Source organism: Neomonachus schauinslandi, chromosome 9 (assembly GCF_002201575.2).
Source record: "Neomonachus schauinslandi chromosome 9, ASM220157v2, whole genome shotgun sequence".
Taxonomy (NCBI): domain Eukaryota; kingdom Metazoa; phylum Chordata; class Mammalia; order Carnivora; family Phocidae; genus Neomonachus; species Neomonachus schauinslandi.
In genome coordinates this window covers 28,351,187-28,372,442 of record NC_058411.1, presented here as the reverse complement: position 1 = coordinate 28,372,442, position 21,256 = coordinate 28,351,187, and the positions used below count along the sequence as shown (strand labels likewise).

At 47.9% G+C, this 21,256-nt stretch overlaps 1 protein-coding gene across 1 annotated transcript in view; it reads right to left on the bottom strand.

Annotated features, from left to right (window-relative positions):
* The window catches only part of DPF3 (double PHD fingers 3), a 193,791-nt gene that overhangs the window by 40,893 nt on the left and 131,642 nt on the right, over positions 1 to 21,256 (bottom strand). Inside the window, 3 exon segments of the mRNA XM_021679542.1 lie at positions 358 to 436; positions 8,540 to 8,635; positions 15,940 to 16,067. Of these exon segments, the coding sequence (XP_021535217.1) occupies positions 358 to 436; positions 8,540 to 8,635; positions 15,940 to 16,067 (303 nt within the window).

The window sequence follows — 21,256 nt, the reverse complement described above, 5'->3', positions numbered from 1 at the left end:
AGAGAAAGAAATAGAGGATGAATCTTCAGGAGACAGACAGAGAGAGAGAGAGAGAGAGAGCCAGGAGAAAGCCACCGAGGAGGAGCTGCCGGAGACAGGAGGCTGGCACCAAAGGCAGAAGGCCTCCCTGGCTGCCCCCCCCCCGGCCATGCACAAACACCTGGGTGGGTGAGGGGCGGCGGTGGCAGCAACAGGAGATGGTGCCTTCGCTGAGGCGGCAGGCACACGAGTTGGGGCGCAGGCCCAAGAGGAGGAGCCAGTGAGCCTGGGGCTGGGGGCGTGACAGCCAGGGAAGCACAGGGAAGGGAGTGCTGGGGGCAGAGGCAGGGGCAGGAAGGCGGCACCTGCCGTACTTACTGTCACAGACGTAAGGTTTGTCATGGTCTTCCTGAGAGGCAGCGTCGTGCCTCCTCCTGCCACCTGCCGAGCCACGGGCCTGGGGAGACAAGGAAGCAGGATGCTTGTTATAGTGAGGGCCACTGCGGCTCCTGACCGTACTCTGTGAGGCCCCGAGCACTTCACCTACATCTCTTCATCCGGCCTTCCTCACAGCCTTTGAACCAATAACCAACCCCATTTTACAGGCCTGGAAACTAAGGCCCAGAGAGGTCAGGTAACTTGCTCCAGAGCACTCAGCTACTCACCCACATCATCTCATTAAATGTTCACAACTCCAAGAGAGGTATTACTGTTAATTCCATTTTACAGATCAGGAGACTGAGGCAACAGCAGTCTTGCCCAGGGTCACTCCACTACTAAGTGCAGAGCCAGGACGTAAACTCACAACAGTCTGACTGCAAAGCCTACATCTACCCAATCCCTGTACTCTATGGTTAACACACGGACCTCCTCCTCCAGCTGCTTAGCCACCTAGCTTCACTGACCCCACATGGAGAAGCTCACCCTGCTCCCCTCAGCTGACCGGATGATGGCAGACTGGAGCAACCATCACCCCTGGCTCTCGCCCCAGGCTCACACTGTCCCCTTCAAGTCTCTCAAGGGCCAGCCAGGCCTGGCATCCGGTCTAGGGCACGAGCCCGGGCACGGCAGGGAGCACCCCCCACCCCTCTCCCCTGCTCCTCCTGGGGTGAGCTTCAGCTGAGGCCTCCTGCCAGTGACAAAGGCCTTGACACCTCACAGTCTCGGGGGCCCTGACTCTTGATCCCACCACCCTGCGTGCATCTCCAGAAAGAGCCAGCATAACCTGGGGTGGGGGTGGGAGGAGTTCCACCTCCCAGGATAGAGGAGGACAGTCAGAGAGGGTGCTGGCAGCTCTGCAGGCCCGGGACAGTGGCTACAAGAATGGGGCAAGGTTTATTTTTAAACCTTTGTAAGTCCCACATGGTCACGTCTGTAGCACCCTGGCCTCCTCCAGGTCATTCTCTGGTAATGAGTAGCAGTAAAATCCCAACCAGGGAAAGGGCCTGCTGAGGTCTTTAGGGACAGAGAAGGAGTCACAGAGGTGAGAACTAAAACATGGCGGCCGCCTGGGGTGCGGCCGCCATGTTTTAGTTCTTTCACCTGCTTTTTAGTTCTTTCACTTGCTTTCACCTGCTGCAGGTGAAAGCAAGGGCCACTTGTCCAGGGGCTGGGCCTGGACAAGTGGCCCTGGAGACTTCAGGGCCAAAAGGCCTGTGATGCTGACACACACACACACACACACACACACACACACACACGCACGCACACTCACTGGGGATTTCACAGCGGAAAGGCCTGTACACCAGGCCCGCGATGTTCACACGCTCTCACCAAACACGCACTCTTCACAATCAACACCACCTGCCAAGCTACCACCTCCACCACCTCCTCAGCTTGTCTCTCTCCAAAACAATTTACAAAATTCCACCTCCCTCCCACCGCTTCGCCTCTCTGCCTCCCCACCCCTCAGCCGAGCCCGCCACAGCCAGCAGCCCCGCCCCCGGCCCCGCCCCCACCCTCGTTGCTCCGAGTTGACCCGAAGGGGGAGCCGTGAGACGCTGCGGTCCCCCTGCGGGCACTAACAGGCCTCCCCGCCTGCCCACGACGACTACGACGACAGACGGGGAGGGCGGTCACCGTCAGCTGCCCTCCCCCCCCTCACGCCCCCATGGTGAAGCCAGGGACAGCTTGACGTGTGCAGCCCGCAGCCGTGTCACAGCCGCCTGCAGCAGGTGAAAGCAAGTCAAGCAGAATGACGAGCCAACAGCAGACGCGGGGAAGGGGCACTGAGAGACTAAAAATACCGCCTGGGATAAGAGGAGAAGCCCTGGAAGCACGCAGTCCTGGGGGAGCCGCCAGCGGGAGGGGGAGGGCCCGGCTGAGAGCCAGGGTTGGATTGCACTCTGCAGGGCTGACCAGCCCAGTCACTTCCACACTGTCCCTGCACCTTGGTTTCCTCAACTGCAAAATGGGCACACGCAAGGGACTCTTCCTGCGGCAGTGGCACTCTAGTCTCCGGGAATCGCTCAAACTTGGAAACTCAGAATCCCGCTAGTTTGCTCAGACATCACCTCCTCAGAGAAGCCCTCCCTGACCAACCTAGATCCACTCATACCCTCTCCATCGTTCTCTTTTCCTTGCCCGGCTTTGTGTTTGGTCCCAGCACTTAGCATGGTCTGACATTAAATCATACATGTTATTGGTGTACTTGTTGATCTTCTGTCTCCCCAACAAGGGGTGGAAAACGTCTACTTGAGCCACACTATATTCAGAACCTGGTACGGGGCCTGCCCCTTAAGACACACTTAGTAAACCTTGGCTGAATCAATTGGTCCATCGGTCGGTCAGCGAGTCCGTCATCTTTGGTTCTTCTCCTTCATTCTTTACAGCCAAGCGCTGTTGTTTCTTCCTTCAAAGCCCATCTGAGGCTTTGCATTTTCCTTCTGTTCCACATTTTAATCCATTGACTCTGAGTTGCTTGAAGAACCCACCAGCTGGGGTTCTACCTCTGCACTGCCCTTCCCAATCCACCCTGCATGACTCCCAGATCAATTAGACCAAGGGAGTGAAGGACAGAGCCCATGGTCACTCACTCATTCATTTATTGCCATCTAAAACCCACTGACACATCCAACAGCAACCTAGTGCCTGTCCCATCAGGTTCCCCTCATGCTCATGCTATGATCCCTGTCATGGACCAGCCTCTCCTCTGCCACCCACGCTGGTGCATGCTTTAACCCCCCCACTAAAATCCCACTCCTCCAAGAGCTTTCCCCTTGCCATATTGAGGAGTAAAAAGAGCACAGCTTTAAATTCAGACAGGCATAGGTTTAAACACCAGCCACGTGTCTGTAGACAAGTTACTTCTCTTAAGTTTTCATTTTCTCAACTGTAAAATGGGCACAGCAACACCTTTAGTGCAGAGTTGCTGAGAGGGTTCGCGCTCAGAGTGTGTGAAACCACAGGGGACAGCGCCACATCCACAGGAAGTGCTCGATAAATTACTTCCCCTTCTTGCCCAAGCTGATCTCTTCTCTCTCCTCTGAACTTTTATTGCATTCAGTTAGTGCACAGGCAGAAGCCTGCTGTTTTCTAATTGTATCATGGCCATTCGCATTTTCTCCTCAATTTAATCCCAAGGTCCTTAAGAGCAAAGATGGCATTTCATACTTTATTATGAACGCCCAACACTTAGATCTATGTTGGGCACATAGCATCCTAAGCTCTCTCACATGTATTAGTTCAGCTCATCCCTACCATACACCGTGAGTTACAGAAAGTAATAGTATTCCCATCTGGCCCTTGATGAGACAGGCTCTAAGGAGGTTTCTGACTTACCCACAGTCACAGAGTCAGTAGAAGGAGCAGGACCTAAGTTTCCAGACTCTATTCTGTAAAACTTTGAAGCTGACTGTCCAAAAGAAACCAGTCCTCCCTCTCTGAGAATTGTCCACCCCACTCCACTCCTCCCACCCCACCCCACCTCACCTATTCAGACACCGGTAAGCCAAGACACCCTTGATTATATACCACGTAGACTGGCCCCACTGGCCACAGTTGATTGGCTGGCTCAAAAGTGGTCACATGACCCTGGCTGGGCCAATCAGATTCTGCCTCCAAAGCACTTGGACTTGGGGCAATGACTCCAGTGAGTACGGGCACTTGAGCTGGGAACCCATCAATACAGGATCTATGGAGCCAAGGGCACAGAGAAGCAGGCAATACAGTCTTCTGATAGAAAAATAAAGAAGGAAGAAGTAGAGGCCACGAGCCGCCGAGGTTCCTTATTCTATCCCAGTCCTAAGTCCCTTCCTGCCGTTTTCTTGCCCTTCCTGAGGGTTGAAACTTCAAAGATTGTACCGAATTGGGGCAATGACCCAGCAGCTTTTCAGATACTCCCCATTTTTGCTGAAGTGTTGAGTTTCTTGCAATTAAAAGACTCTTGACTCAGACAGGCTCAGAGAGCTAGTTCCTGTATAAGAGTTGTTCTCAAGTAATGGCCCAGGGATCCCCAGGGATCCTTGAGACCCTTTCAGGGGGTCTGCATCACAGTACTAAATAGTAATAGAATGTTACTCGAAACTTTACACTTTCATTCTCTCACAAGTACACGGTGGAGTTTTCCAGAGGCTACCTGACATGATGATGTCATCACTCTGTGTGCTGGTGTATTCTGAAGATTAACATTTTTTTCTGCTTTAATTTCTAATATGGTAAGTGTCACTAGTTATAATCCACCAGAACAATAGCTTTTGGGGGGGGCCTCTCTCAGTAATTTTTAAGTAAAGAATTCCTGAGACCAAAAAGAAAACCCCTGAGAGCCATATCTCCCTATCCTTGCTACTTAGAATGTGGCCCTCAGACCAGCAGTGCTGGAATCACCTGGGAGCTTGTTAACCAGACAAACTCTCAGTCCTCCCCCCAACCCCCAGACCCACTGCATTAGAATTTGCACTTTAACAAAATCACCATGTGCTTCACATGCACATTACACTTTGAGAAGCACTGGACTGCACCAGAGTGCATCAATAAATAGTTCCTGATTGATTGACTGATTGATAATGCTCACATGGATGACTTCCAGGAATTTCATGAATTTTAAAGAGCTTGGATTCCTTGGGCTAAAGTTAGCATAGACACAATTATTAATTGTTGGGTCTGAATTGCTCTCACCCCTCAGGGTATGGCCACTGTCAAAACTCCAAGAGCTGTTCCCTTTGCAACCTCTGAACGATGTTTAGCCTTTACTAAACACTCAGAATTGGCTGGGTATTATTACTCCCATTTTCATGATGAAAAACTGAGGCCCAGAATATTGCTATAATTTGATCAAGATGATGCAGTTACATAATTCCCCCAAAGTCTAGTAAATAGTGGAACTGGGATTTGAACTCATGGTTCAAACAGGGCAGAGGCTGTTCTTAGAATTACTGCCTTACCCCTGGCTTCTTCAATGAGTGCACAAAGCACCTGGGGGTCTTGTCAAAGTGCAGACTCTAATTTGGTAATTTGGTCCGTCTAGGGTGGAGTCCAGGGCCCTGTGTGTCTGACAAGCTCCCGGGTGATCCTGAGGCTGCGGTCCGGGGACCACACATTGAGGTGCTTCCTGTCAGTCCTAACAACAGAAATGCTCTCCAGGAACCAGAAGCAGCCTGAACACACCACTTAAAAGGGTAGCTTAATTGAGGCTGTGGGTAAAGCAGCTTCATGCCTGTATTCCAGCACAGGCAGGCCCACTCACGCCCTTCTAGATCATCCCATGGCTCCCACCATGGATGACATGTCCACAGTGTCACTACCCAACTTAGAGCCATTCAGCTGGCCCTTGGCCAGCATCAGGTAGGCCCTGAGCTAGTCTAAGCTCCATCCAGCTCCCTCACTGCGTTCAGGCCTTCTCTCAACTCCCACAAAGTTGAAATATAGCTTTTCTTTATTTCCCAACACAGTCATTCATTCAACTGGTCTTTAGCCCATGATGGGCACTGGGCCAGGCATGACTCCATGACAAAAGCACAGACCTGCATTCGAATCCTGACTTCTTTACTAGGTTAGATGACCTTGAGCAAGTTACGTAATCTCTCTGGGAGTAATAATACCAATGTATGGGAATGAAACAAGAAGTGCTGGCCACAGAAACATAACGCGAGCCACACACATCATTTTAAATTTTCTAGTAACCACATTTTTCAAAAAGATAAAAAGAGAAACAGGTACAATGAATGTTAATAATATAGTTTATTCAACCCAATGTATTCAAACTATTATCATTTCAGTACATAATCAATATAAAAAACATTAATGAGATGCTTTGCATTCTTTTCATACTAAGTCTTTGAAATCTGGTGTGTATTTTACCTTTACAGCACATTATAATTTGACCTGGCAAAATTTTTAGTGCTTGGTTCACCACATGTGGCTAGTGGCTGCCAAAGGAACAGGGCAGAAATCGAGAGTGCAGGACAAAGTACATAGTCGTCACCCTTGACGTGTAGCTCTTGTTGTAAAGAGCCCCAGCACGTGGCCTGGTGTCCAGTCAGTACACAGTGAGTACCACTGCTGTGTTCTTACAGAGGAGACACCTAGCTCACATCCATGCACTGCCGAGTTCAATCATCTAGATTTAGGTTGGGAGTGGAGAAGATGTAAAGAGGACCATTCTCCGAAATCTACCTGAGTAACTTTGGTTTGCGCTGAGGGACGAGATGGAAGCAGGCCTGGAGGCACACTGCTCTTGAGTTCACAAAAGGCCCAGAAATTCTAAAACCTCCTGCAATGATGGAATTAGATATTCATTATTTTGTGGGCCCCAATGAAGTCATGAGTCTAGGCATTATCGACGGCTGCTGAAACAGCTAGATGAAAACTTGATGGGGAACCTTTTAAGGAGAGATCAGGCTAACAACACCTGAATCCACTGACCCATTGCCCCCACCCCACCCCGAGAGCAGAACAGCTGGACAACATGTACCTCCTGATGTGATGCAGTAAGAGGCACACAGAAAAGGTCCTTGCCTCCCCCCAAAAATATTTACACATATGAACAAATAGCCTGAGTCTAATCAAGTCTCTAATCAAACCACCAGTTTCCAGAAAATAAAGAGGATACATTAAATACCACCCATCCACCAAATCTAGAATGTCGGGAATTCTGCAAGACAAACCACCCAAGTTCTTCAACAGATAAATAGCATGGAGAAAAAAACATGTGTGTGCATGGTGGAGTAGAGCAGGGAAGAGGTATGCCCTAGAATAAAAGAGGCTTAAGTTTCAAACAAGCCAACTGTAAAAAGGCATTTTTGAGAAAATCCAGGGAAATCATCAGGGACTGGAGAGTAGATATTAGAAGAGCTGTTGTTTTTATTGGTTGTAATAATGCTATTTGTTAGAGATTGAGGTATGTGCAGGTTAAATGATAAAATGTCTAGGACTTCCCTTCAGATATTCTCCCAAGAACTGAATATACAAACCAACAAAAAGTGGGAGTAAAGAACAAATAAGACAAGCTCATCGCTGAAACTGGCTGGCCACTATAAGAGGCATGAAGCGTCAGAGGGCTGCCCTGCCCAGCCTGAGAAATGCCAGCCCCTGCCAACAAGTCAGAGCATCCGAGCTCAATGTGGGCAGCACTGCACCACTTACACCAGTCACCTGGTTATTTGCTTATAATACAGCTTTCTGGACCCTACCCTAGACCTCCTAAATCAGAACTTCTGGGAGTGGGTCCTGGGAATCTGCATTTCGACAAGCTCTCCTGGTGATTCTGATGGATACTTAAGTACAAGCAGCACAGGAATGGAGAGGCGGGTCACAATTAGCCCTGGACCCAAACCTGCAAGGCACCCATGGAGAAGAGGGGTAAAGGTCCTGCCTAGAGCCTGAAGGAGCCAGAAGGCCCAATCCTAATTCTCTAGACGCCAAGCGAGCGTACCCCTGGAGGTCCCTCTCCACCTCATTATTGTCAGATGCCCTTGCAGACCCCTGAGGGTGGCCACCAAAAGCCCCTTGGGCTTGGACATGAGGACTCTGGAGGAGCAACCCGCATGCCTCAGAGCACTGCTCAGGCTTGGGTCCCTCCCCTCAAGGCCCACTCCCATAAGTTGTATAACTTCCACCATGGATTTCCCCTTGGCCACACCCCAGGCTTCTGGCCTCCTCTTGCCACATCCGGAGCCCACACCAAAAGCCCATGCCCTACCCACTTGGAAACCATTAGCTGTGGCCCCCACACTCTCCCAGAGTGATCCTACTCTCTGCCTAGTGAAGCACACCCCAAAGCAGGTCTTTCTGGGGCAGCCCCAGGGACAGGAAAATGCAGCCTTCTTTCAAGACCAAGTAATGGGTACAACAGTCACATTCTCCTCCTCCCCCACCCTCCCAGGACCCTCACTGTCCCCTCAGGGCACCCTTTCCCTCTTCTTCTCCCTCTGGCCAGCTCTAAACTCTTACAGGCTATCGCCTGGGACCAGAGCTCTTCTGGAGTTCTTCCTTTCTGAGTATTCTTCAAGGGAGACCATGGATATGAGAGGTCATGCGGTGGGACTTGGGGTCTGGGGCCCAATTGTTCTCCCAGCCTCAGCCTCCTTTAACTCTTCCCTCCCTCATGGCATCCCTGGCTTACCCGTCCTCTGGTCCTATTCTTGCGCTTGGGGATATCTTCTTCTAAATCTTCTTCTTCATTTCCTTCTTCTACATTTTCATCATTTTCCAAAACCCTCTGAAATGACAAGAAAATAAACAGAGGGGTTGAGAAATAAAATGCAAAGGAAGAAGCCGTCAGAAAGTAATTTGAGGGAGGGGTGGGAGGTCTGTTTTGTTGTTGTGTTTTAACAAAGTTTTAACAAAGTTTTAACAAAGACCATTGCTGGGGAAGCAGAGCCTCCAAAAGGCTGCCCAGAGTCCGAGCTCTTGGCGGTAACAAGCCTCTCAAACCCCTGGGTCCCGTCCAGCCTGATCCTCCCAGAACACTGACTTTTTTCAACTCTTTTTACCCATAAAAACATTTTCTAAGAAGAGAATACTCTGGTAGGGGTGCTTTTCTACGTGGACCCAAGATGTTTTTCAAAACCTACATTTTTAACGTAATTTTCCTTCTGTTCCTAAATATGAAAATGTGTTCTTCTTTTCTCTGCCATTCTGGAACCCTGCCCTGTTTAATGAAAACAAGTAACTTCCTGTTCATCTGACCAGAATTTGACATTAATGTGTTGGTTCTCAATCATCCATTGTTGTTTTTTTTTTTAAGAAAAATGGATTTTCATTACAGCACATTACTTGTAATGAAGCTTAAAGATCATGAATTTAATTATCTCTCTCCAGCAGATCTGTGATTCACACAGCAGCAGAGAATCCAGTTTCCATTTTACAGGTGAATAAACTGAGGCTAAAAACAATTGTAATCGCCCAAGGTCATACAGTGAATCCATGGCCAAAGCCAAGTCAGGTTCATCAGCTCAGAGTTTCCTGGTCATTTCTCACCCATGTGTCTGAAGATAGAAGTAGAAGAAGATAGTAGACCCTTCCTGTAGGGACCTGAACACTTCACTCCCTTTGCAGGGAGGGGAGGGCAGGTAAGGTGTGTACCTCTAGGTTTAAGGGCGAAATAAAAGATTGTGGCAGAGGACCCAGCTCCCCAGACTGAAAGTGGGATAAGCAGAAGGGGGGCATGGAATTCACCAGACTCCATGTCAGGAGCCCTTTATGGACTCACTGTGCAACCTTGGGTGAGTCATCATCTCTTCATGCCTCAGTTTCCCCAATTATAAAATAGGAATTCATTTATTCATTCAATCAACAAACATTTGTTTAGTGCTGACTATATAGCAGGCACTGTGCTAGACAAGCCACAGAATGACTACAGTCCTTGCCCTAAAAGGACTCTACAGTATAATGAAGGGAGGACAGATTCAAGTAACATCCACAACCATATAGTTACAACTGCCATAAACACAGTGACAGGCAAGTGCAAGCTGCTACGAGAGGCTATTAGAGGGAATTTTACCTAATCTGAGGGTCAGGAAAGGCTTACCTGACGGAAGTAACCCAAGTGAGTTGAGATGTAAAGGATGAGCAAAGTCTAGCCTTGGGAATGGGGACCAAGGGCAGGGAGGGAGGAAAAGTGTTCTAGGCAGAGGGAACAGCATGAGCAAGCTCCCACAGGCAGTGAAAGGACATGGCTTGTCCACGTTGCAGGAAGAGGCCAGGGTGACTAGAGCTCAGTGACTCAGGGAGAGATTGGCAATAAGAAGAGGCTAGAAAGGAGGGCAGGCACCACGTTATACTGGATAACAGCGCACATTTGCATCCACCCATGCTTGTGATGGCGTGACAATGACACAAGCTATGAAAAGGCTTAGAAGCAGCACACTCTGTACCGACATGTGGTATCATCATCACTGTTCAAGTGGCCTCCCAGACAATGCCCCTGGCCTGTCCTCCAAGCAGGAAGCCTAGGAGTGAGTTTCCAGGGACCTTCTCCCACTGCCTTCTTGTCAGAGTTCTTTCCCAATCACAGGAGTCAGGACATTGCTGATTACAAATCCTCACACGGAACCCAAAACAGGTCTTACAAATTCTCCTCCGGCTTCTCTACTTGGCTTACTTGGGAAGCCATCAGCTGACAGCACGCGGGGGTTTCTGGGCGGACCAGAGCCGTCTAACAGAGAAGTGGTGCTGTCTGCTAGACACGCCCTCTGGCCCATAGCCAGGAAACGTTGGCCCACCTCCCCATTGAGCCTCCTAGGCTCTCTGCACCTTGGCTTCCTGAACCATAGGTGGGAACACAAGTGAAAGTCAGGCAAGATGATGACAAGTCGAACACTCTGCAGAGTTCAGTGAAAAGATGCTGTATAAATATGAGGTGTTGTTGTTATGACTGTTGTTGCCGTTCAAACAGCTGTCTTGCCCACTTCTGGGTCTTGAAGTCATTTAATCATGGTGAGTTCCAAGGGCCTCGAATTTAAAGGTCACGGCCTCTGGCCTGTCGTACAACCTGACTCCACTCTCATTTTTTATCATGCAGGTATTTGTGACCTGCAATACAGACCCCGGGTGGGAAGTGAAAACCTGGTGAAGGTGACTGAGCTAGTCTCCAGCAGTGCCCACCGCATGGCCTCAAGGTTCAGAAGTAAAGGGACTTCTCCCTCCCTTTCCCATTGGTCTCCCTGCGTCTTGAGAACCCCTAGTCTGTGCCCCCGGCCTCCAATGTGACAGCAGCCACCCCAGTGTGTTTGCATTTCCTGCGACAACGTGGCCCTGATACCCAAAAGCCTCTCTACATAACCACGGAGGAGCCAGGAGTCCCTAACAAACAAAGCGCGCCTACAGGGCTCAGGAAGCAGAGGGGGTGCCCTGTGCAGAGGAGTCAAGGGCGGGGGTCCGACTAAGATGCAGCTGATCCCCCACTAACATACTTGCATTCCCTGTCCAAGGACATTATCTGGAAAATAAACACATTTTAAAATAACTTTTCTCCCTGTTACTCTAAACAGTCTTTACAGTGACGATAACAATTGTTTGTGGTTGTGTTTAAAAAAGAAGAAGGAATGCCTTTAAAAGACTCCATTATCTCTAGCCTGGAACGCTGCAAAAACCTCCTGATTTCCCTCCTTCTTCCGTCGGCCCTGCGTCCAGTCTCTTTTGCAGGGAGCAGACAGAGGGATCTTGAGGAAACATGAATTCACTGCCCTTGTTAAAATGGCTTCCTTCTTCATTTCCATGAAATCAAGTGCCTCTTCCGTGTGCTGAGAGGCTGGAGTGGTCGGACGTGGCCCAACCCTCCCGCTCCATCCTAGGCCCATCTCTCCCTAGCACTCTGCTCTAGCCACACCAGCCTTCTTTCTTTTTTTTCCTTTTTTTCTTTTTCTTTTTATTTATTGAGGTATAATTGACACGCAATATTACATTAGTTTCAGGTGAATAACACAGTGATTTGACATTTGTAGGCACTGCAAAATGATCACCACAGTGAGTCTGGGTACCATGTGTCACCCTACAAAATTAATATAATGTTATTGACTACATTCCACATGCTGTGCATTACATCCCTGTGACTTATTTTATAACCGGAAGTTTGTACTTCTTAATCCCCTTCACCTACTTCATACCCTCCCAAACCCCCTCTTCTTTGGCAACCACCAATCTGTTCTCTATATCCATAATTCTGGGTTTTGTTTTGTTTTTTAGATTCTATATATAAGGGAAATCATATGGTTTTTGTCTTTCTTTGATTTATTTCACTTAACATAATGTCCTCAAGGGCCATCCATGCTGTCGCAAATGGAAAGACTTCATTCTTCTGAATGGCTGAGTAGTATTCCATTGCATATATGTACCACATTTTCTTTATCCATCCATCCATCAATGGACATTTAGATTGTTTCCATGTCTTAGGTATTATAAATAATGCTGCAGCGAACATAAGGGTGCATATATCTTTTTGAACTAGTGTTTTCATTTTCTTCAGAGAGATACCTGGAAGTGGATTTGTAGGTCATAGGATGGTTTTATTTTTAATATTTTGAGGAACGTCCATACATTTTCCATAGTTGCTGCACCAATTTACATTCCCACCACCAGTGCACAAGGGTTTCCTTTCCTCCACATGCTCACCAACACTTGTTATTTTTTTTTGTCTTTTGATAATAGCCATCCTGACAGGTGTGGGGTGATCTCACTCTGGTTTGATTTGCATCTCCTTGATGATGAGTGATGTTGAGCATCTTTTCATGTGCCTGTTAGCCATCTGCATGTCTTCTTTGGAAAAATGTCTGTTCGGGTCCTCTGCCCATTTTGTAATCGACTTGTTTGGTTTTTTGTTTTTGAGTTGTATGAGTTCTGCATCTTCTGTCTGTTCTTTCAAAACTATAAGCTCAGACCTATCTCAAGGCCTTCAGGCACACTGTTCCTCCGCTCAGAAAGTTCCTCCCCACATCCTCACTTCACTTGCTCTTTCTCATTTCTTAGGACTGAGGTTAAATCCCTTTATCTCCCTTAGGACACTACCTAGAATCTGTCCCTCCTCTTTCCTTAATCTTCATACTCTGTTCTTTTCATGGTCATTTATCCTGAAATGCAATTATTTCCTTTGTGTACTTGTTTTCTGTCTGTATGTCATTACTAGAATATAAATATGAACAGGTGGGACTGCTCGCTATTGGTTTCTCTGTCTCCCCAGAACCTAGCACAGTGCCTGCTCAGAGGAGATACTCAGTAAACTTTGGTTCAATGAATGAACGAAAAAATGAACAAATATAATCCATTTACTACATGTGTACTTTATTTTAATAACCAAAGCCGATAAGGACACGTAAACTCATTTGGCTTATGGTCCTGGTTTCAGCTTCTAGCATGGAAGATGGTAGACCCATGCTCTGAACGTAGTAGACGTTCTGTTTATGTCGGGGATGATGGTGATGGTGATGATTTCATAGTGACGGCTTACATACTAGCCCAACACTGCCTGAGAGGAATTTGAACCCACCACCAGCTTAAAAGAGTAAGCTGTCACTAGAGAGTCAGAGCTTCGGGGCAATGGTTCTGTCCCATCCACTGATTCAGTGAAATTACACTAACTACACAATACAGATGGGACACACCTTAACTTCAAAGACCTGAAAAGTCCAAAAACTGGCGGGAAGTTGGGGGGGAACATGAATAAGGAAAAAACCAAAGAAGAAAGGACGAGGCACCCTAAATGCCAGTGACAAGAAGAATCCCTCTGGCTGTGGGACCATCAAGAAAGGCTTTCTGGGGAAGGTGGCACTGGGGCTGAGCCTGACTGATGGGTGGAATTTGTGCACATAGAGTAGAAGAAAAGATTCCCCAGGTAAAGGACACGGCATGACCACAGGCACAGAGGAGAGAAGACTGAAGAATGGGGCGGGGGGGGGGGGGGCACAGATGTAGGAGAAAATAAGCCCGAAAACTAGGTTAGGAGAAAGAGTGAGGAGGCCCAAGAAGATCACACTCATCATTTTGGATTTACCTGGTAGGATACAAGCGTTTCAGCTAAGTTTTTTAAAGAAGGGATTGGCACAAGCAGAACTTTCTTTCAGGATGAAAGATCAGCTAGCAAAGCGAGACATGTCGAAGAAGGGATGGACTGCCCTACAGGGCGACCCCCAGGAATCTGTTCACTCGTACATCCCTTCAACAGATGCTTACTGTGCACCTACTATGTGCTAGGCACTGTTTGCATGCTTCAGATATATTAGTGAACAAAACAAAGCATCCCACCCTTGAGTTTACATTCCATTGGAAGAAAACAGAAAATACCCAATAACATCATAAATCAGCAGAGTACAAAGTATGGTAGATAGTGATCAAAGCTATGGGAAAAAAGAAAAAGCAAAGGAAAGCAGAGTAAGGGAATCAGGAGATGTGGAGGGTGGGGAGGGCACAGGATTCGGTAGTACACACAGGGTCAGGGTCAAGTGCATAGAGAGGAAGAGACACAAATTGAAGAAGGTGAGGGTGAGGGCCCAGCTGATGTCTGGAGTGAGGACCCTGCAGGCAGAGGAAACAGGCCGAGCAAAACCCCGAGGCAATAGAGTGTGTTCTAGAAGGAGCAAAATGAGGTCAGTGTGCCAGCAGCAGAATGAGCAAGGGAAAGGCCCAGAAACCGAGTCAGAGAGGCAAGAGGGCCTTGACTTTTATTCTGGGGGAACAGGCGCCTGTGCCATATTTGGGGCACAGGATCTGACTTAGGTTTAAAGGGCTCCCTCTCAGCCATCAGCAGGGGCACCGTTTAGAAAGCAGTTGCAGTGCATCCGTTCAGACAGATGACAGTGGCCGGGACCAGGGCAGTGGCGGGGGGACATGGTTAAGAGGAGCCTGCGCTCTGGATCTGGATTGCAGGCACAGCTGACGGGGTTCCTGATGAACCAGATGCTGGGTGCCATGTTAAGGCGGGAGTGGCCAACGACTCCAAGGTGCATTAGGCACATGGAGCTTACAGCGATTAAGGACCTTCGCGAGGGCCGTAGCTCTGAGGAGCACAGGCAACCATATAAGCCATGCTGTGATATGGAGAGACCTGAGCACTCATCTGCACACAGGGATGGCAGAGGAGGAGGCCAATCCACGGCTTCATCCTACATCTTCATTGAGACTCGGCTCTGCTGTGTCTCGCACGGTCCCTGACTCAACGGAATTCACTGACCGGTGGCACTCATGAAGCAAACCAGAAATGTACCTGTTATTACTTTAATTATCACGTCAATAAATGAATATGCAAATACTAAACATTACGTTAGATATGCAATTAATAAATATATAATACATGATAGGTATCACATAAAATATAAAGTAAAATAAAATATACATTTAATATCAATGTAATTTGATTTTAATAATTGAATTGTATTTAATTTTTAATACTATTGTTTAATATTTACATTAATTACTGTTACTACAATACTCCATGCCAACCATTGTATTCGACAACAGAGATTCAAGACGAATATGTCAGAACCGGTCAGAGCGCACCATTATGATCTTGAGTAGCCAGAGCCTCGGTAGTGCTGGGAACAGAGGGTGGGAAACCAGCAGGGACAGGAGCCACCAGGCCCACCTGGAGGGTGACTCCTCCACAGGGCCTTGAAGGAGGAGAAGGCGGTGCTGTGAACTAGAGCTGAGGACGGGGTGTGAGGATGGGGTGTGAGAAAGGCAGGGGCTCACTGGGGTCAAGCCGGTGTAGACGACCCTGAGGTTTCAAGCCCGAACTACGGCCCGCCCGCTCCGCGGGGGTGAGGACTCCGTTTTGCTCACCATCGTGTCCCCAGGCCCTAGCCCAGACCCTGGGACACAGCAGGCTGGAAAAAATAGTTTTTGAATGGCTACATGGGGACGCCAAGAGAGCAGTGAGGGCTTGTTCTGGAGGACAAGTCACAGTAGGAAGGAGAGTGCAAGTCCCCCATCAGCCCTGCACGCGATGGCCTGGGAGGAGGAGCCGGGTACGGGCCTCCCGGAAGCACAGCGCAGAGGCTCGGGACACATCCCCCACGGCAGGTGCAGAAATACCTGTATTTCCTGCATGCTTTCCTCCTCTCTGGCATCCACCTTCTTCTCCACACCCTCACCCCGGAGCAAGGCTTCCAGGGTGGTGCTTTCTGAGGTGAAGCCATCCTTCTTCAGGGGCAGCTCCACTTCTGCAAAGTAAGGACAGAGAAGCAGGGTCAGGCCATTAGAAGCAGGGGGGACAGGAGGACCGAGAGAGACACTCAGGAACTGGAGCTCTGGGTAGGGCTAGAGGCGGCCTGCGCTCTCTCCTCTGGGTGGAACAGGAACCCCGGAGCTGGGTCCGGCTTTTCCATCTCCTGTTCCCAGCCCCGGAGACAGATCCCAACCCTGCCCATACCCTCACAGACAGCAGAGGCAGAGCAGGAGGGCACCAGACAGACAGTGACTGTGAGCGAGGCGCTCAGCGATCCCAGAGCCCTCTTCTGCATCTACAGAGTGAGGATAACAATGCTCAGTACCCCACAGGGCCGTTTTGTGGGGTATAAACATGTCCCTTTACATGAAAGTACTTTGAAAACTCTACAGCAGTACACCAATGCTCACCTCAAATCTTACTATTCTCTCCCTCTACCCCAAGTCTCATATGGCAACTCTATGACCTGCCCTCTGCCATGCTGGCTGCCCAGCTCCGGGTTGCTCCATGGGAAGCTATCTCGACCCCAGAGAGGCTGTTCTCATCAAGGGATACAAAGACCACTAAAGCCAAGGGAAGAGAGGAGGGAGCACAGTTGCCTAACAGACCCCAGCTCAGTGGCTGGGAGCTGCAGCGCCTGCACAGCAGGGCACTTTTTCTGGAAATGTCAGAGTTTGCTCGGCTACCTGGGGCTTGAGGTCATAGGGCCAGCTGAGTAGTGGCAGCCAGAGTCAGCCCTGTCTGAAAGAGATCAGAGAAAGAAGCTGAACTCCTTGCTCAACCCAAAGGAAGATTGTTTTGGTTTTTCTTAAATTAAAAACAGAAACCTCAGGTACAGGTGATCCTATTTTGATTTGCTATGAAACATTCCTCCGATCTCTCCTCTGATCCTGTACCTCATACCCCCCAGCAATCAGATGCATGGCCCCTATCCTGTTACCAGGTAAGATGAATACAAGAATATGAGGGATTGGTGCCCTAGAAAACAGCCAGGGGAGGCGAATGGCCCATGTGTATGAGGGAATTGAGAGTTGAGTGTAGGGACTATTTACAGCGGTGTGGGCAGGAATAAGGGAACTACAGGGAAAGGTGAAGCACCCCTGGGGAGTTAACAGTGGGGAGCCATTACCACTGCTGTTCCTGGAGGGACTGAGGGAGAGCGTTTGCAAGAGCCTGGAGAGATCTGTGGCTTGCAGCCTCAGTGAGCTCCTGAAAAAGAGAACCAAGGTAAAGAGACGCATGGCCTAACCTCTCTCCTTCCATCCTTGTCTTCCTGCTCTGCCCTCCCATTGGCCAACCTCAACTAGAAGGGCAAGGGGGCCTTATTGATAGAGCACACCAAAGCCAGCTTCCTGGGGCCCAGATCAGGGACCCCAGGATAAAGAGTGGATGGGGTGGGGGGGTGAGGGGGACAGGGGAGAAATGGAAAAAACCAGCACAATCAAGCCTTGCTCTGCTGGGCTTCATTCTAACTCAAGTGGAACTCTACCAACCCTTTCCGTCTCCTCAGAACCAGATGCAGGCTGGCCAGTCCACAAGAAAGAGGCACTAGGGTATCTCATTAAAACTGAAGAAATCCACACCTACAAGTGACCAGCCCCCAGAAGAAGATGGTGGGAAGGAGAAACTGTATCTGAAGTCCCCTGAGAGACAACAAGGTCTTTGGCAAGCAGAGGATCCATCTCCATCAAGAAACACTACCACCAAATCAACCACCCCTGAAACTCATCCACACACCTATTCATTCAACAAATGTTTACAAAGAACCACTGTGCTGCAACTAGGCACCCAGGAGGTGTACCAGATAAAGACAGTCCTGGCCTTAAGGTGGTTTACAATCTAAAGAGACAAACATTAAAACTGCATAAAAAATTAATACGTAATGACAAATTGTCATAAGGGTGACGGAGGAAAACAGAGTGCAATGTGAAGGGAGAATACAGTGGGGGTTTGCTTTAGATCAGGGGGTCAGGGAAGGACTATGTGATGAAGTTGCATTGAAGTTGAGTGTCAGGAAAATAGTCCACTGTCTGCTTTAATGCATTCAGAGCGTGCAACTCCAGAGCCTGCTCTGATGACATATTACTCTTTCTCCCAAGTCAAAAAAAAGCTTGCAAACATCTAATATAAAACAATTAAAGCATGTTGCCTCATGTCCTGTCCTCAGTCAAAAGAGAACAGCTGGTCACCATCCTTTAAACTTACAATAATCATATACATATATATTTGAAGTTCATATCTTAGTATTCCCCTTAGCCTCCCAACACTAAATAAATCCTATTTCCAGAATCGCACAGCATTTTAGAGCTGAAAAAAGCCTTACAGATCATCTGCTCTCATCATGTCATTTTATAAATGAGGAACCTGAGGCTCAGAGAAGTTCAGTAACTTCACAGAAAGCCACACAGCAGAACAAGAATGCAGCCCAGTGATCTTTCTTAGATGCCATTAAGATCAGGATGAGGCCCCACTTGATGCATCCTTACTAGCAGTTTGCAGGCCCAGGCTCAGCCCCAATGGGCACTGATATGTTTGTGTACATGCAGAGTGCTCGGCACACACGAAACGTTCAAAATGCGGTGGCTGTTATTGCTGTGTGTTGCTTAATCCCCACTACCACCCAAGAGGCGAGCACAGTTATTGTCCCATTTCACAGATGAGGATGCTGCAGCTTAGGGAGGTGCAGAACTTGTTTAATATCACACAGTTGTTTGGGGGCAAAGCCCAGCCTTACCCTAATCTGTCCCCACAACCCATTCACATATTCTCTAGTTTGTACAGACATTGCTTTGCCTCTCTTTGGTTCTTCCTTAAAAAGTCCTTTTCCAAACCTTTGTGCATTTCTGTTGCATCCCTATACTCTCTTCACAATTGTCATATTTCAAGATAAAAGACAGCTCTCTGCTGAGGCTTAGGGCAGGTCCGTGTCATGGTTCTGGGCTCTGCTGTATATGAACATCCCCATGTGGTGTTCACCCCTTCTGCAACAGTATTGACCCCACACGGAACTTTCAAACCACTGTGAACTTCCTCCTCCTACTACTACTCCTTCTTCCTCCCCTGGTAAATATTCCTCCATCCTGTTTTCCCATAATTCAGTCTACTCTCTTGGTCCTCTGGTCATTTACCAGATGGGCACAGTAGAAGCCCCAAGAGAGACAAAAGAACCAAATTGGGAACAGTGAGATGGTCTCTCTACATGCAAAAAGCCAGAAGGGACTTCCAGTAGCATCTAGAGTACAATTCCTCAGGGAGGAAAGTATAGCACAGCACAATAAGGAGCCTTTCCCAGGGTCACGGAGAAACTCCGTGGCATTATCCTTGTCTAATGACCAAAATATCTGATGGGCTCATAGAAGTGCTGCTTCCAGATGGCCCTGGAGTCAAGCTCTAGCCCGGCCATGTATTAGTTAAAGGACTATGGGCTAGTTCCTTAGACCTTTGAGTCTCTGTTCCCTTACATGTTAAGTGAGAATGATCAGAATATTTCACAGTGTTGATGCGAAAATGAAACAAGGTGATATGCTGCATAAAGATGAAAGATCCACAAAAAAACAGCACGGAAGCATGGAAATGGAGTGGAAAATGAAGCGTATCAATTTTTGTTTGGGTTTATGGTTTTTCTCTACAAAACTTATAATTCAAAATTAGATCGTATATGTAAAGAGCCTGGGATGGCCCAAGTGCCCTATAAATGCTACAATTTATTAGTGTCGAAGTTAGAATAATCCTAATTTTAATGGTACAGCAGCACTGACCAATAGAAATATCATGCAAGCCACTTACACAATTTTAAGCTTTCCAGCAGCCACATTTTAAAAAGAGCAACAGGTGCAATTAATTTTAATATATTTTTTCTAACCCACTCTGTCCAAAACATTATCATTTCAACATGTAACGAATATAAAAAAATTAATTTGACATTTTGCATTCTTTGATTTGCATTGAGTCTTCAAAATCTGGTGTTTATTTTTATACTTACAGCACATCTCCGTTCAGATAGGCCATATTTCAAGTGTTCCATAGCCACATGTGGCTAGTGGCTACCATATTAGTGCAGGTTTCTACCCTTAAAAAGTAACATGTACTATGATTTTGTTTCCCCAAAAACGGAAGGATATGGTTCTTAATGTTGCCTTTTTCATACCCGGCTGAGCACACTTCCAGGACAGCGTTCTAGCTGACCACTGGCAAACCCTGGTTTCAAAGCCCTCTGGGTAAGGCTTGCAAGGTCAGAATGACAGACTAACCAGTGCCCTCCCAACAAACCAGCTGAGGGTACATTCCTTGGCCCCTGACCACAGGAGGTCCCAGAGTGAAGGGAAAAACAAGGTAACAGGTCCAAGCTCTTGCACAACATACGTCCTAGGCATGCTCCCTATTGAGCCCTCAGGGATTTCATTGATTGTTTTATTCTAATACATTCCATCTAGACATAGGATTTAGTCATTCTTTATAAGTGTTCTCATTCTGACCCTCGCACAAATTTGGGGACCACATCACCTGACAAGAGCCATCAGACATTTAACATTAAAAGAAAATGGTCCAAAACCCACACATAATTCATCTTTAAATTAGCCTGATTTTATACACAAGGATATAAACCCATGGATCGTTACTCTCTCCAGAGTGGCAGCAGCCGCCACCCAAGCCAGCCGCCTCCCTGGGCCCCCGTAAGGAGCTCTACCTCCACTTCTAATTGGGAACAGAGATACTCCTTGGGTGACTTCCAGCACGATCCATCACACTAGAGACAGCTTCTGTGCAAACCGAAGCAAATCGGTTTCCAAATAAGAAAAAACCTCTTAGACAAACAAGGATTGAAGCATAGAAAGTCTTCTAAAAAAAAGAAGAAGAAGAAGAAGGAAAGAAAGAAATGCATAAATTAAAGCAAAAAAAAAAAATTTGCGAGAGAAGAGCAGTCGCTTCTATCTAGGGCTGTGGACAGGGCAGCATCCTCCCTGATGGAAATCAAAGCCACAGGCTTTTGACACAGGTGCCCCAAGCCTGCCACCCAACACACTGAAAGCAAAGCTTCCACTGGGTTGTTGGAGCCACTGAGCTCATTAACAGGATGCAGGCGAGCTGAGCCCGAAAATGCAACATGGGAGCACAGTGAGTAATTAAATCCCAGGCCATTTAAAAATGCAAACGCCTGGATGTCACAGGCTCACAGAGCCTCTG